This window comes from Taudactylus pleione, unplaced genomic scaffold (assembly GCF_031769625.1).
Source record: "Taudactylus pleione unplaced genomic scaffold, aTauple2 ptg000016l, whole genome shotgun sequence".
NCBI classification, from domain to species: Eukaryota; Metazoa; Chordata; class Amphibia; order Anura; family Myobatrachidae; genus Taudactylus; species Taudactylus pleione.
In genome coordinates, this window is record NW_028284418.1 from 3,932,011 (window position 1) to 3,944,471 (window position 12,461).

The window sequence follows — 12,461 nt, forward strand, 5'->3', positions numbered from 1 at the left end:
TCCCCAGGATGTCAATTCTCTGGCCATAAAAATATAATTGATTGATATGTTGCATACGGGTAACATCAATTTGACTACTTTGTAGGTCTAATTCACCACAGAAGGCAAAATTAAACCCCAGCAAGACAGCTAACAATATTCCTTCCTGACCGAGAAATACAAAGGATTCATTCCCTGCATAAACCACTCTAATAATTGATTCTTAAATCATAGATGTGATATTGTTAATTGTAAGAAAGGCATCTAATCCATTATCATCATGTCCTGAATTGGTCATCACCACCTTTATGTTATGATGTTGGACATTCTATATGTATAAACATTTTATTGGTTTTATCTTGTAAGGAATGCTGTGATGTAAAAATGTTGTTTATTTTCATGCAAATAAATACCCCAATATAAAAATTGTAAATTAAATGGAAAAAAATGTTGACTTGGTGCCATTATGATGAACCAGTGATAACGTCTATGCTGTAAAAAGGTGATTTATGTTCTTACCTGTTAAATCCCATTATACCCCACCCCCGGCAGTCAGTTAAGATAGCAACCCCACGGCAAGGATCAAGGATGAGGAGAAGGAGAAGGAAGACCAGCATACACTCAGAACAACACACACATAGGACAGGTGAGCAAAACCGGAAACTAAAGAAACACACCCTGGCCGCCAGTTGCGACAGGGTGGGCGCCCGGTGCCCGCCCCTTATGTAGTCGAAGAAAGGAATTCAACAAGTAAGAACATAAATCTCCTTTTCTTCTTCCTCCACTAGGGGGTACAGGGATAACACTAGGACATCCCAAAGCAGTCCCCCTATGGGAGGACATGCTACCAAAGCATAAAAATGTACAAACGTGTGGGCAAAGGACCACGTGGCAGCCTTACAAAGCTGCTCCGCATACGCACCGCAGCGAGCTGCCCAAGAGGCTCCTACTAACTGGGTGGAGTAGGCCTGGAGTATAGTCAAACGTAGCCAGCGAGCTTGCGACTTGCGAAAATCTCTTGTCCTAGCCACATAAATGCGGAAAGCCCTCAAAACATCCAAAGAGGCCTCCTCCGGCGAAGAATCTGGAGCCTGAAAAGACGGTACCACGATCTCCAGGTTAATGTGATATCAAGACACCACCTTGGAAAGATAACCCAGGCGAGTCTGTAGCACAGACTGATCTGAGTGGAAAACCATAAACGGGGAGCGACATGACAAGGTGCTCAATTCGGACACTCACCTGGCCGATGCGATGGCAAGTAGGAAGACGGTCTTTCACGTAATCCAACGCACCTCAACCATATCTAAGGTTTCAAAGGGAGCTGACTGTAGAGCCTAAGAACAAGAGATAGGTTCTAACACATGCCAGTTGAACGTGGAAAACTCCCTGAAAAAGGTCCACACATAGGGTAAAAGTGCAATCTGCCTCTGAAAGAAAAAACACAGGGTCAAAACGTGGACCTTCAAAGAAGAGAGCTGGAGGCCCAAATCCAAACCTGTCTGCAGAAAGGAAAGGATACGGGAAAGGCGACAAGATCTATAATTAAAACCCCCTAGTCGAACACCAATCAAAATATATCTGCCAAACTCGGTGAAATATTCTCGCCGAAGAGGGCTTCCTAGCATTAAACATGGTCCGTATGACCCTTCTGGAAAACCATTTCGCTCTCAGGGCGGATGTCTCAAGAGCCACCTCGTCAAAGCGAGCTGGGCCAGATGTGGGTGGAAACACTGACCTGGAGACAGAAGATCCGGCCACAGGGGAAGACGCAGTGAGGCGTCGATGGAGTGGCCCAGAAGTTCTGCATACCACGCCTACCATGGCCATTCTGATGCCACGAGGATTTGAACTTGCGGAAAACCCGTGGAATCATCGAAACTAGAGGGAAGATGTATATGAGTGGAAACGTAAACACGGAACTGCCAGAGCATCTACCAAGAAAGCGATGGAATCCGTGGTGCGGCAACTGGTAGTTGTGATGAGGCACCATCATGTCTATGTCCGGTAGACCTCAATGGCGGACCAGTAGCTGAAAAATGTCCGGACGTAGAGCCCACTTGCCTGGGTGAAGTCCGATTCCAAATTCTGGACTCCGGGAATGAAGACCACTGATAAGAGTCGGAAGATGATGCTCTGCCCAGCATCAAATGTGGCTGACCTCCTTCATGGTGCAGCGACTGAGTGCCACCCTGGTGGCATATGTAAGCGATGGCGGTTGTGCTGTCTGACTGTTCCTTGACCGGATGCCCCTGGAGAAAAGACTGCGTCAGGCAAAGAGCTCTGTACACCAATCAGAGCTCTAGGACTTTGATTGGCAGTTGACTTTCTTGAAATGTCCAAAAAATCCTGGAAGGTTTGATGACATGTCATTGCCCCCCACCCCTGAAGACTTGCATCGGTGGTGAGTAGGACCCAGTCCTGGATCTAAAAAGGATGACCCCTGTCCAGGTGTGAGCGCTGGAGTCACAACAGGAGAAGCGAACCTCTTGGGGGAGAATGAGCATCTTCGTCTTGAGGTTCAGATGAGACTTGTTCCACCATGCTAGAATGACCAGGTCAAGAGGTCGGGAGTGGAACTGGGCATACTCCACCATGTCTAAAGTGGAGACAAGAGACCCCAGGATCTGCATACAGGAGTGTATGGATACTTGATGCTAGTTAAGAAAGGTACAGGTCTTGGACTGCAGAGCCAATATCTTGTCTGCCGAAAGGAAGACCCGTTGAGTCCAGGAGTCAATAATGCTCCTAAGTGGAGCATCTTGTGAGAAGGAGTCAAGGTAGATTTCTTCCAATTTATTATCTACCCGTGTGACTGTAGAAGCTCCACTCAGGTGAATGTGATCCCTGAGAACAGCTGGAGACTAGGCAAGGAGAAGAAGGTCTTCCAGATAAGGTAAGATTCGGAAACCCCTGCGGCAAAGGTGTGCTTCCATGACCACCATGAACTCTGTGAAAACACGAGGGGCTGTGGATAGCCCAAATGGCAAGAATGAAACTGGTAGTGATTGCCTTTCACCGCAAACCTGAGGAAGCGCTGGTCGCTGACTCGGATGGGAATATACAAGTAGGCATCCTTGATGTCCAATGAAGCCATAAAATCCCCTGGTTCCAGAGTCAGACTAATGGAATGTAGAGACTCCATTCAGAATCTGAGTATCCGGATCTTGTTCAGTGCTTTCAAATTGAGGATAGGCCGAAATGAGCAGCCCGGCTTTTGCACTAGGAAAAGATTGGCATAGAAACCTGTATTTCTCTTTGAGATGGTGCGACCATGATGATAATCTTGGAGGCCAGGAGGGAGCAAATTGACTTCTCAAGAACTTTCCTGTGTGTGCTGGAAGGCCTGTGGAAAACAAATGACCTGGAGGAAGCTTCTGAAAGTTTTGAGCGTTGCCCTGAGAAACGACGCCTCTTACCCAGGCCTCTGTTTTGGTCTCCATCCAAACCTCTGAATAAAAGCAGAAGCTGGTCTCCCACACCAGGGTCCCCCGGATGGAGGCCCACCCCATCATGCAGCAGGCTTGTCCACTGGCTTGGCTGCAGGTTGTCTGGTGGACCGAGGCTGCTTACCTGGGGACTTAGACCTCTTGGAGGAAGGACCCTGGCTTCTGGAAAAAGGTTGACGCTAGCCTTTCCTTGTGGATGAAAGGTACTGGATCTGGACAAGAAAGCAGACTTGGGTGCTGCCAGTGTATCTCCCCAGAACATGGAAGTGCTTCCAAAGCCTTCTTAGAGTCTGTGTCAGCAAGCCAGGTGCGCAATCAAAGTGCATGTCTAGCCAACTCTGACCCTTACAGGTTAAGACACCTGTGTCAATGGCCGCCTCAGGTAGGAAACTAGAGACACCAGAGACAGTAGGTATCCTCTGTGTGTACCCGAACTAAGCACGTCCTCCAATGCATCAGCCAAGCAGCTAACACCCTTAGCCACCCAAGTGGATGCGAGGGCAGGATGAGCAATAGCACCAACATTAATATACATGGTCTTAAGAAATTTCTCCAGCTTCCTATCCGTAGGATCCTTAAGGGAAGCTATGTTCGGAATAGGGAGCAGAGGTAACTTGATAAGACGGGCAATATGGGCATCAACTGGGGGAGGAGACTCCCACTTGGCCCTATCCGCAGCTGGGAGAGGGTAAAAGGTAGCAATATGCTTAGAAACCTGTGCCTATTGGGGTGAGCCCATGCCTCCGCGAGGAGGTCCTCCAGTTGTGCCGAAGAAGGGAATTCAGCTGCTACCTTCTCCTGATGTTTGAATACCGTGGCCTTGCATTTAGGAGATTTCTCTGAATCCTCAACCAGTAGTACAGATTTAACTGCCCTGATTGGAGCCTCTGCATCTACTTGAGACATAGAATCCTCCAGGGTAGAGGAAGTCTCAACCTCAGATTTGACCGAGATGCTAGCTTCATGGTCCGACAAACACTCAGAGTCAGAACCTCCCAGTGAGACTGGCGTAGGGATCTCACATCTGTTGATAAGCTGCTGACACTTGTGCCAAGCCCTGCATGGACTGTAAAAGACTGCATCTATGGTGTCTCAACAGTAGGTAGCTGTGGAGCTGGTAGAATGTTAGTAGCTGGGAGCGTACCTGTAGCCAGACTAACAGGGGGAGCTGGAGCTGCAAGCTGTTTAACCAACTAAGACATTACCTGTGTCAACGTAGAAGCCCAAGCCGGTTCTTGACTGGATGTTGCTGCTGAAGGAACCTCCTGCTGTGGAGCTATAAAGCAACAGATACAAAGGCCATCGTGGGACCTCATTGGGAGCCCTGTTCTTGGAATACATTGTATTGAAATCCAAGAATGTCCCCACACAAAAGCCTGAGCAGTGGTGTTTTCCGCAAGGGATCGCAAAGAGTGACAACTTAGCATTAAAACACCAAAAGCATGCAATAATGCAGAGTATAAGCAGTAACTGGATGTCCCCAAAGGATGTCCCCAAAGTGACAGGTATCAATAGCAGGGTACACACAAGCAGAAAGCACTTTATGCACTCATATGCACACAGACCACTTAATATACTAAAAATAGTGGGCAAAGAAAGCACCAGATTGAACAGCAGGAATGGATATAACCTGGCTGCTATAAGCGAGTTATATGAGGAGATAGGAGCCCAAGCGTCTCTCCATGAGCTGTGCTGTGGCAGGCAATGTAGAAAATGGCCGCTCACCGTTTCAGAGGAGGTAGGGGGAGGATTAAGCTGGGATGTGCTGTCTGCATAATGGAAGCATGCTCGGGGTGGGGGAGTGGAGTGGGAGACTGGCTGCAGCATGCGGCTCCAGGTCTCGTCGACTCCACGGCCGCAGTCATTGACCCAGTCACAAGTACTGCTGGGGTTGGTGGAATGGTAGTGATGATGTCCTATAGGAAGCCCTACACTGCCTGCTCTTTGAAGTAAAAATAAAATAAATAAAAGTCCCAAAAGGGTGCACGGAAATTATAAAAGGGGGGGAAACAAAACTATAAATCTGGCACATGCACAGAAAAAATGGCTTTGAGGGACTGCATCGGCAGAAGTAGCTTCCCATTGTAGGTGCTCCTGCTATCGCAGTCTAGACTGGCAGTCCAAGGAGGAAACAGAACACCTCCATCTAAGACTGCCTGTTTGGCGTGAGATTCCACTGCTGCTAATTCACAGGCTGAGGGTCAATCGGTGTAGTGGATTTTACAAGGGAAGGGGGGGGGGGGGCGGCTTCTGCAGTCCTGTTGCCCCTAGGTAAAATCCGCCATTACTTAGCAATTTGCTGTGTATTAATATAAGGTACATTCAGTTCTACATTAATGAAACTTGGTGAAGTTTAAGCTAATGATGTGCTCACCAAAGATATTCCATAAAGTGAATACAGAAGAAAGATCAGAAACCAGCTGCTGTGATTGAACGGCGTGAAGACAGTCGTGATACATGCCATCAGCAAAGAAATTATGAGAATAAAAACAATGTACAGTAGAACCCAAGGCAACCTGTAATTTAAAAAAAAAACATTAAAAATAAATAACAATAATACAATACACAAAGATTTTGATATAGAACTAAAAAATTTGTGTGAGATTTACATTTCATTACAAATGTATCCTTTTAAGCCTTATAGTACTTTGGTCAGTGTGTTTTATGTCACACAAAGAAATTACCCAGTTATTGTTAGCTATAAGGATACTAGAAAGCACTGAATGATCGCGTAGATCACATTTGCCTGTACAAGAAACAAAGTTCATAGTCAGAATCCACATGAATGTTTTACTTACCCCTTGATGTATTAAGCATGTAGCCATACTGTTGGGAATCGGTATGTAATGCCGGCTGTCGAAATGCCTCCTGTCAAAATACCGACAGCGGCATCCCGATGGTTGGTATCTCGACAGGAGTCGGGAAAGTATACTTACCCTCCCCCCTTCTCCCCCTAACCCTCCCTTTTGTAGCCTAACCCTAACCCACCCCGACCCTAACCTTCCCCGTTAGTGCCTAATCCTAACCCTCCCTCCTTAGTGCCTAACCCTAACTCCCCCAGTAGTGCCTAACACTAACCCTCCCCCCTAGGGGTGACTAACCCCAACCTTCCCCCCAAAAAACCTAACGCTAAACCCGCTATGTTACCTAAACATAAAACCTACCCCCCCCCCGTGTCTTACACAAAAGGCGCCCCGGCTTACCATCGTTCGGGCTGACGTCCTCTTGGATTCCGGTGTCGGGATTAAGGTAGGCATTGGTATTTCTACGCCTACCTTAAGTCCCTGTCGGGCTTCCAGCGTCGGGATTGAGACACCGGTCTCATAACCATCATCCCATACTGTTGTTTTAACCAAAATTTCTACATTTTGGATAAAAATAGTCTAAACAGCTAAATATATGAATATTTTCAGTTTACACATTAAAAGAGATATGTAAACTGCAAGCATACTGTACACCAAAGACACCAGGGCGAGGAATATTTTTTAAAGATCGGTTTTGCAAAGCTGCCAATTCTGAAAGTATTGAGGGCTGGATTTAAAAACAGTAATATACGCAAAATCTGGCTTGTTTTGCATGTATTACAATCCTAAAAGCTTCAGAGAATCGGCGACTTTAAAAAAAAACAAAAAAAACGATCTTTAGTAAATATAGCCTTTAGGCATGAAACTGTGCCATAAACACATACAACTCTACTTTCCACTTACCTTGCAAGGTCGCAAGGGACCTAACATCCTATGTGACAGTGCCATCCTCATCTATTCCCATGGTTTAAAGAGTAAATCATATTTCCTCCTTCTAGTTTGGCTTCCCAGCAGTGATATAGTGGTATCTGACAGCTGCCAAATTTGTTCCCCAGAATGTTGTATGAATGTCATTTTGGGGGACATGCTTTACTTCCAAAGGTGCAAAGAGGAGAACTTGAGCACTATTAGGATGAGTTCTGAGATCAGCTGCAGCAGGGGGCACTGATAATCAGTCCTCCATGAGACATGTGCTGCTGTGCCCTACATGTGGTTTGAGGGGGGAGGTGTCACTGGGGGAGCTCCATTGATACTGGGGGGAGTCAATGCCCCATAAAGATCCATTGGCTCTGGGTGGATGGGGGTGGGTACAATGCTTATATGGTGATACATAGCACTGTGTTGGGGGAGGTGTGTCTATAGTGATTGCATGTATTGCCTTTTGCTACTACAGTATATCACAGGGCAATAGGGTGACACTAAATCCTGTGGTTCTTTCAATGTGATATTTGGCCTCTCTGTGGCTTCCCTCACAAGTATCCTCCTTGCTCTAATGTTGAGTTGAGATGGACAGGCGTATCTAGGCAGTGTCTGAGTGGTATGATGCAGATTCCATTCCCTCACAATTGATCCAACAGCACTGGGATATCCAAAGACTTGGATATTATTTTGTAGCCTTTTTCCCTTCTTGTGCAAGTAAAGAACTTTATATTTAATATTCTTTGCTTGGTCTTTATTTTTCACAGTTGCATGCCCTTTTACAAACTAGACCCATAACTTTTGTCATGGCTGAAAAACTAAGTAATTATTGCCCAGACAAAACTGCAAAGCCAAAAGATCCATAACTGCTGGCAAGTATAATATGTCCATAACACTTTGGGGCGATTCAATTCAGCACGATGCTTAATAGGCCGGGGAAGGAGTTCCCGGAGCTATTCAAATGACCTTGCTAAGTCTGATTAGAACCAGTTAAGTCGGAGAATGCCAGTTAACGCGCCTTAAGCTAAGTGTTTAGGCATGGTAACCGGCATTCTCCGACTAAAGTGCCAGTCGTGAAACTGTGAGAAAAACAGCATCGCAGCTGGCACTTTAGTCTGATTTCTGCTCACACCTCAGGAGGGCGCGAGCAGAAAACCTGTAGTCGGACTTAACAGCGCGGTCAATTGAAAAGTTCCAGGAACTCCTTCCCAGGACTATTCAGCATTGCGCTGAATTGAATAGCCACATTTGTTTAAAAAATGTTTTTCTCTTATCTATTTATTCTTCAGGTGTTGACTTTTGTGTTGTCGTCACAGGAAGGATTCTTACTCTATTCTATACATATCATTTTTGAGTGGATCACTACTCCTGTTTTAGATTAACCTTTTGCATACCGGACCTGTTCATCACTAATATTTTGTGGGATTTTCCAATGTTGTATTGGCAGTTCCACTTAACTTTTATTTCTTAATGATGTTACTGACAGAGAAAATTCCAAGCTGATAGCAGTGAGATACCTTTATGTAAGCTCCCACTGCTTTGTGCTTTGTAACAATTATACTTAATTTAGTCCTCAGTCATCTGCATAAAAAAGTCCACAGTTCTTGAGAGGTAAAACAAAATTAACTAAAAAGTTTTCATATATTCTAAGTGCCTGGTTTTCTATTATAAATTTGCTAAATTCAGTAAATATATAGTAATGGTGTAACAAACTGTGCAGAAATAGGTCATATTGTGTAATTGTCTTTTCACAGTCTAAATAATACTTATAAGTTACTGGGAATGGTCAAATGTTTTGCATACAAATGTACATTTAATTGGTATGGCATTCCTTACAGGAAACCTCCCCCTTGATCTGTTCCCCAAGTACTGTGGATCTAGAATATATTAGTTTCTCTGCAACAACCTTAGCAAGAGCACAAGAGAATTGCAGGACTTTCACAGGTTTACAAGAAGTAACAACGGGATTAACAGGAGACACTCCTCCTTATTGAATATACTGTATGTCAGGGAAAGGTTAGATTATTGTTGTGTTTCCTCAAAGTATTAAAGCACAACATTGGGTGAATTAAGTACAAGGGACACATTTGCCATGTTGAATCATTAGTGTCAATATATTAAATAAAACCCATAAACAACAGATTTGGAAGGTTAGTTGTTTATATGATAAAAATGAAGCCCACAGTACATTTTAATGTATGTTGAAGGTACTTAATATATATTACATTCTATTATTAAAAGTATTATAAAATAATTACCTTAATTTGCTGTGCACTAATATGGTATACGAGTACATTACAAAAATTAACATGAAAATGTACAGTTCCTGTATTTATTCACAAAAATGAATACAGTACATATAGTTAGAGTCTGAAAAAACCAACCCTAGTGTATGGTCAAGTGTGCAGTAAATAATTTAGATTATTTTCCACTGTTTCGGTTTATTATGTGAATAATCACCCCATGGTGGGAGAGTAGCATGCCTCCTGAGCTACCAGGTTCATGCTGTCAGTAGTAAATGCTTGTCTCAAAGATTAAGCCATACAGCCAGTACAGTGAAACTGCAAATGACTCATTAAATGAACTGTGGTTCCATTAACCCTGTAATTCCTTGAAATGATGCATGATAGATATAATGACTCTATATAAATAAATGTTAATAGTAGTAATAATATTAAAACAAAAGTAAAAAATTGGACTCAAGTGAATCCATCTTTTTAAAACATACAGTATATTTGATTTACCTACAAAAAGCGACTGTAGCCATTTAGTGAACTGAACAGTGGTTTAGCCTATCAGTTATCTACACAGTAAGAACTTCACTGGAGCACTGCTACAATGTTATCTTAGTAAATGTTGCAAATGAATACTGTACACACAGTGTAATTGGGTAGGCCAAATGTAACTTTTCACATTTGCAAATATCTATCTTTTTCTACGTCATAGCTGCTGTAAATACACAGTGAGCTCTGATTTCATCACTCCAGCATGGATTTAGAAGCTGTGTCCATCAAAATAAATGCAATTCCTCCACTGGACCATTCTGCCAGAAGTCCATTCTATAAGTCCGGGAAATTAACTGCCTGCACTCTTTTGCCCTCATATTGTCACAGAACTCCTCTGAGACTTAAAATATCTTTATAAATGATACTAATGGTACTTTATAAAATATAGGAATGAAATCTAATGTGTTATTATCTAAATTCCCATCATCCCAAATATGAAGACATGACTGTACCAGAAAGCAGTGTCGTGAAGCCCCAATATCTTCATAAACTCTTTCAGTTTCTTTTCTTTTTCAGCTACAATATAAGCTGCCGGAGAACATCCAAATGGTGAAAAGGCCATCACTAGACATATTGACATGAGGGCATGATAGTAACTATCAACTTCAACCACTGGCTGCTTCTCCATAACCATGGCCCTCGTCCTCATCAGTTCATGCCAGGCTGAATGATTGGTTTTCAACTGAAATTGCAAGGAGACATTAGACTAGCAGACATGAAGAACATGTAAAGATGTACCATAACAGCAGATAAATTCTAACAACTCTTGATAAAAACATTTTCAGTACAGTTTATTTAAATGAGAAATGTTGCTCCTGATTGTAACCTATTCCTTGTTGAAAGTCTCTATAATTGAATTGAGGCATTGCATAATGAGGCCTCAGCTCATTCCCTTATTAGTACTGAAGTGTGCAGATCATGTGGGTCTGTTTTTATGGTCTAACTGCTTGCCCAGATGGCAACTACTAAAACAGGCATTCACCCCAATGCCAATGCATTGATTCAACTTACATAAACTGAGTTTGCAGAGAGCTGTGTGTGAATTTGGTGCATTAAAATCAAAATATGTAAAGAACCCTAGTCAACTTGTACTGCTAGGAAGAGTAATATCCAGTGGACTTTTACTCTGCTACACAATGTAATTCTCAGCTTCTGCTGGTACACAGTTAAGCATCTGTGAAATGCGATGTATAAATCCACTTATCTGACTATTGCAGTTCACCTGCATGTAATACACTGAATAGCAGTTGCTCAAATTAATTTATTGGTCCACCCTTGCATCTCTACAAATCAATTCATTGGGGTACCCGTAGCAGCTACCCAAATCGATTTATTGGTCCACCCTTACATCTCTAGAATGAACGCCAAATCTGCCCAGCTATTGTCAAGTTTGCTGAGGTAGAATACCCTACAGAGGGGTTGTGGTCTTGATTTCGGAAGAACTCAGGGAGAGAGGCCTGGGCATTTTGGGTCCCGTTACACAGATATTTCTGGGGGCCCCCTCCCTCAACCTTCCTCGACTCTCCTTCACACAACCCACACAAAGTCCCAATACATGTATCACCAATACACATATATACAAATAGATAGATATAGATGCATGTAGCATACAGGTACATACATCTATATCTACCTATCTCAGTGTTCTTTCCAGGATCAATTCCACGGGCGCTCCACCCACCTCTTTTTACATACCACGCAGCACTCTGATGGCACCAATCAGATTGCTCTCTGTTGAAGGCTCACTCTCTAAGAGCTATCAGCATTATGAGCGCCATTGGAAGAGCTCTGTGTCTGTCACCAGGGACGCTGAGAGCGCGGGGGGGAGCAGGGACAAATTACCCGGACCACGGCACCACTCCCCCACCCTTTTAAGTCACAGCAGCCCAGCACACGCTGCTGTGTGCTGGGCTGCACTGGGAGACTGCTCGTGGCTGCTAAAGCAGCAGCCGGAGCAGTCTCCTATGCCTATGGGGGGAGCGATCATGCTGATTGCGCCCCCCATTGACTGTGAGCCGTGCTGAGGGGCACACGGCGCCCCTCTCACCCTCTTCCCCGAACTTGGAAGCTAAGCAGGGAAGGGCCTGACCAGTATTGAGGTGGGAGACACCTCAAAAACCTCAAGTCATGTACTGTAGCTAGATCCCCTTATGGTCTCTTTCTGCCCCCTTGCGATTAGAAGATGAGAAGAACTGAAGACCTCCTGATACGGAAAGGACAAGCCACACTGAAAAAATAACATCAACAATATGTGCCACCCCCAAAAGAAGGACATAATATACAATACAATATACATATACTCTACATCCACTCCTATCCTCTCCCCTCTCCCATTCGAAGATTTCATACCTCATATTAAGATACTATAGAACCACGTTATCAGTACAGTCAGACAGCAACCCTTATCCCGAATGTAGGGCTCATCAGCCAATATCCATCCGGATATTATTTTACACATAACCAGTCTTTAAAACTCCTTACACAATATATCCATTATATGCTTTTCTTTCTGCTTCATAATATAA

General features: G+C 43.9%; 1 protein-coding gene across 1 annotated transcript in view; it reads right to left on the minus strand.

Moving 5' to 3' along the window:
* ABCA5 (ATP binding cassette subfamily A member 5) overlaps positions 1 to 12,461 on the minus strand; it is a 242,453-nt gene that overhangs the window by 135,969 nt on the left and 94,023 nt on the right. Inside the window, exons 6-7 of the mRNA XM_088474514.1 lie at positions 10,389 to 10,618; positions 5,803 to 5,944 (exon numbers count right to left, since the gene is read on the minus strand). Coding sequence (XP_088330640.1) covers positions 5,803 to 5,944; positions 10,389 to 10,618 — 372 coding nt within the window. The remainder of the gene's footprint in view (positions 1 to 5,802; positions 5,945 to 10,388; positions 10,619 to 12,461) is intronic.